The sequence below is a fragment of the Aptenodytes forsteri genome, unplaced genomic scaffold (assembly GCF_000699145.1).
Source record: "Aptenodytes forsteri isolate BGI_AS27 unplaced genomic scaffold, ASM69914v1 Scaffold274, whole genome shotgun sequence".
Classification (NCBI taxonomy): domain Eukaryota; kingdom Metazoa; phylum Chordata; class Aves; order Sphenisciformes; family Spheniscidae; genus Aptenodytes; species Aptenodytes forsteri.
In genome coordinates this window covers 770,394-772,445 of record NW_008795101.1, presented here as the reverse complement: position 1 = coordinate 772,445, position 2,052 = coordinate 770,394, and the positions used below count along the sequence as shown (strand labels likewise).

General features: G+C 41.6%; 1 protein-coding gene across 2 annotated transcripts in view; it reads left to right on the top strand.

Moving 5' to 3' along the window:
- Positions 1-528, top strand: part of LOC103897092 (ceramide synthase 4-like) — a 4,869-nt gene extending 4,341 nt beyond the window's left edge. Inside the window, exons 3-4 of one of the 2 annotated variants that reach the window (XM_009277060.2) lie at positions 229-281; positions 396-442. In XM_009277060.2, coding sequence (XP_009275335.1) covers positions 229-281; positions 396-427 — 85 coding nt within the window. In that variant the 3' untranslated portion in view covers positions 428-442. Of the gene's footprint in view, positions 1-228 lie in introns of both variants that reach the window. The other variant, XM_009277059.2, reaches the window with a different exon arrangement.
- The last annotated feature ends 1,524 nt before the right edge of the window (positions 529-2,052 follow it).

Below are 2,052 nucleotides of genomic sequence, written 5' to 3'. Positions count from 1 at the left end.
GGCAGGGGGGTTGGACTAGATGGCCTTTAGAGGTCCCTTCCAACCCAAACTATTCTATCATTCTATGAAAGAGCCACTCCTGTTATCATCTGGGCAAACCTTGAACATATTAGTGTATGTCTTTGCCTTAATAGTGTCATTCTTTGAATGAGTGTGATTGATACACAGAATTGCAGCTTGGTGGTTAATGAATGGGATTCTAACGTACTTTGTTTTGTTTGTTTGTAGCTGGAGGTTTACATTTTACTTCTTTCTTCACTGGATTTGCTGTCCTGTACGATGTGAGTACACCAGCAGTGCCACCTGCTGTTCTACCTAGCCAGTGCCTGCAAGAATGGCAGATTTTGTTGTCAAACATGTCCTTTCAGACCTTCTTATAGAGGTTTTCCCACCAGGTCAGTGTGTATCCTCTGCACAGCACACTTAATGAGACCACAAACATATTGGACCATGCTTATTTTAAAAACTCCAACTCAAAACCAAGAGGTTTCCTCTTCTTCTGGCAAAGCAGAAGACAATTAGGACTGGGTAAAAATAAATTTCTGTGGGGCAGGAGATAGAACACTTACCTGAGATGGAAGCTGCAGGGCCTGTTTGTGTGTTGTATCCAATACCTGTTTAAGGTAAAAAAACTCAGGCTTCCTTTGGAGCATGGACTGCAATTTAATCATTTATTAATTTTCTTTTCCTTACCCAAGGTGTGAGAGGTTCAGGCTCATGCCTCTGCCTTTTCTCTGATTTGATAAATAATGAGTTCTCTTGATATAAACAGAACTGCCTCAACAGAAGACTGAGACTTGAATGATACAGGTTTGAATCTTTGAGGCAGAAGAGGTAACCATGCATATGCTCTAATCACTGAGCTGTGTTCGCTGAGCTGGGACAAGGGGCACCGGTCATCCTCTGGCTGTGTTTTAAATGTTCCTCTGGCTCTTTTGCTGAGTCCGATTCCTTAGGTGAGCTTTGCAAAAGTCTTCTACACCAGCATCTTCTGAGGGGTTAAGTAATGGAAAACCTGCAGATCCCAAGACAGCAGGCACAAACTATGGTTGTAACTGGTCATTATTGTAACAAGTGAAGAACTTTTGGACTTATATTCTGACTTGAAAGTCAGTATAAGGTACCCTAGGAGTATGAGGATTACAGGATGACCCAGCAGAGGAGAGAAGGTGTCTAAATCCCAACTGCAGTGTTTTGTGGATCTGAACATCAAAATAGAAGGCTATTCTTTGAGGCCAACTATGCGTGTTTGTATGGATGACCTGCTTAGCATAGTACAAGAGCCCTGTGGCAACAGAAGGGGCAAAATCCTGTTCTTCTGCATGTTATCTGACCATTCTAGGAATGAAAGATCATCTTCACTTTTCATGAAAGTCTTTTCTTTATTCAGTACACATCTTCCAGTTTTCACAAAAAAAGGAGGCATCTGTCCTATGGGCAACAGCTCTAGATCCTGCAGCAAATAGCATGTTATTCTGTTATCTAAAATTGTACCAAAATGACTACATTAAAAAGAAGGACAAAGAATTAATGTGACAGGGCGTATTTGCATGTGACATTTCCTGACTTTTGCGTGTTTACTTTGTAATCTGAGTAGTATTTTAACATGCATTTGTTTTTGTGAAACACCCTTCTTTCTTTAGAAAAAAGCAAATGTTTAAATTCTGTATTAGTAGCTTTAGGCTGGTGGCAAAAACCTCTGCCCCATGACTCAGTGAAATAGCAATGGAAAGTTATCTCACAATAGGCCACCAGAAAACACCTTTACTTACTGAGAGTAGAGGAATGATGAAATTCAGGGATCTGGGGCTCCTTTCTAGTTTAGGTAACACAGTGTGCCATAGTTTTTTCAGAGTTTTTGCTTTGTCCTCTCTGATTCTCTATCACACATCTCTCCTGGTTCTGTACCTGTATTTGCTGTAAATCCTACTCCCAACCCCACTCCCAGCCAGGAGGAGGCTGTGTCTACTCCTAATTACCACTGCTCGCAAAAACCACTGCTTCCTGCTTCCCTTCCATATTGCTCATGCACCAGCAGGTGCTCAGTGAGAG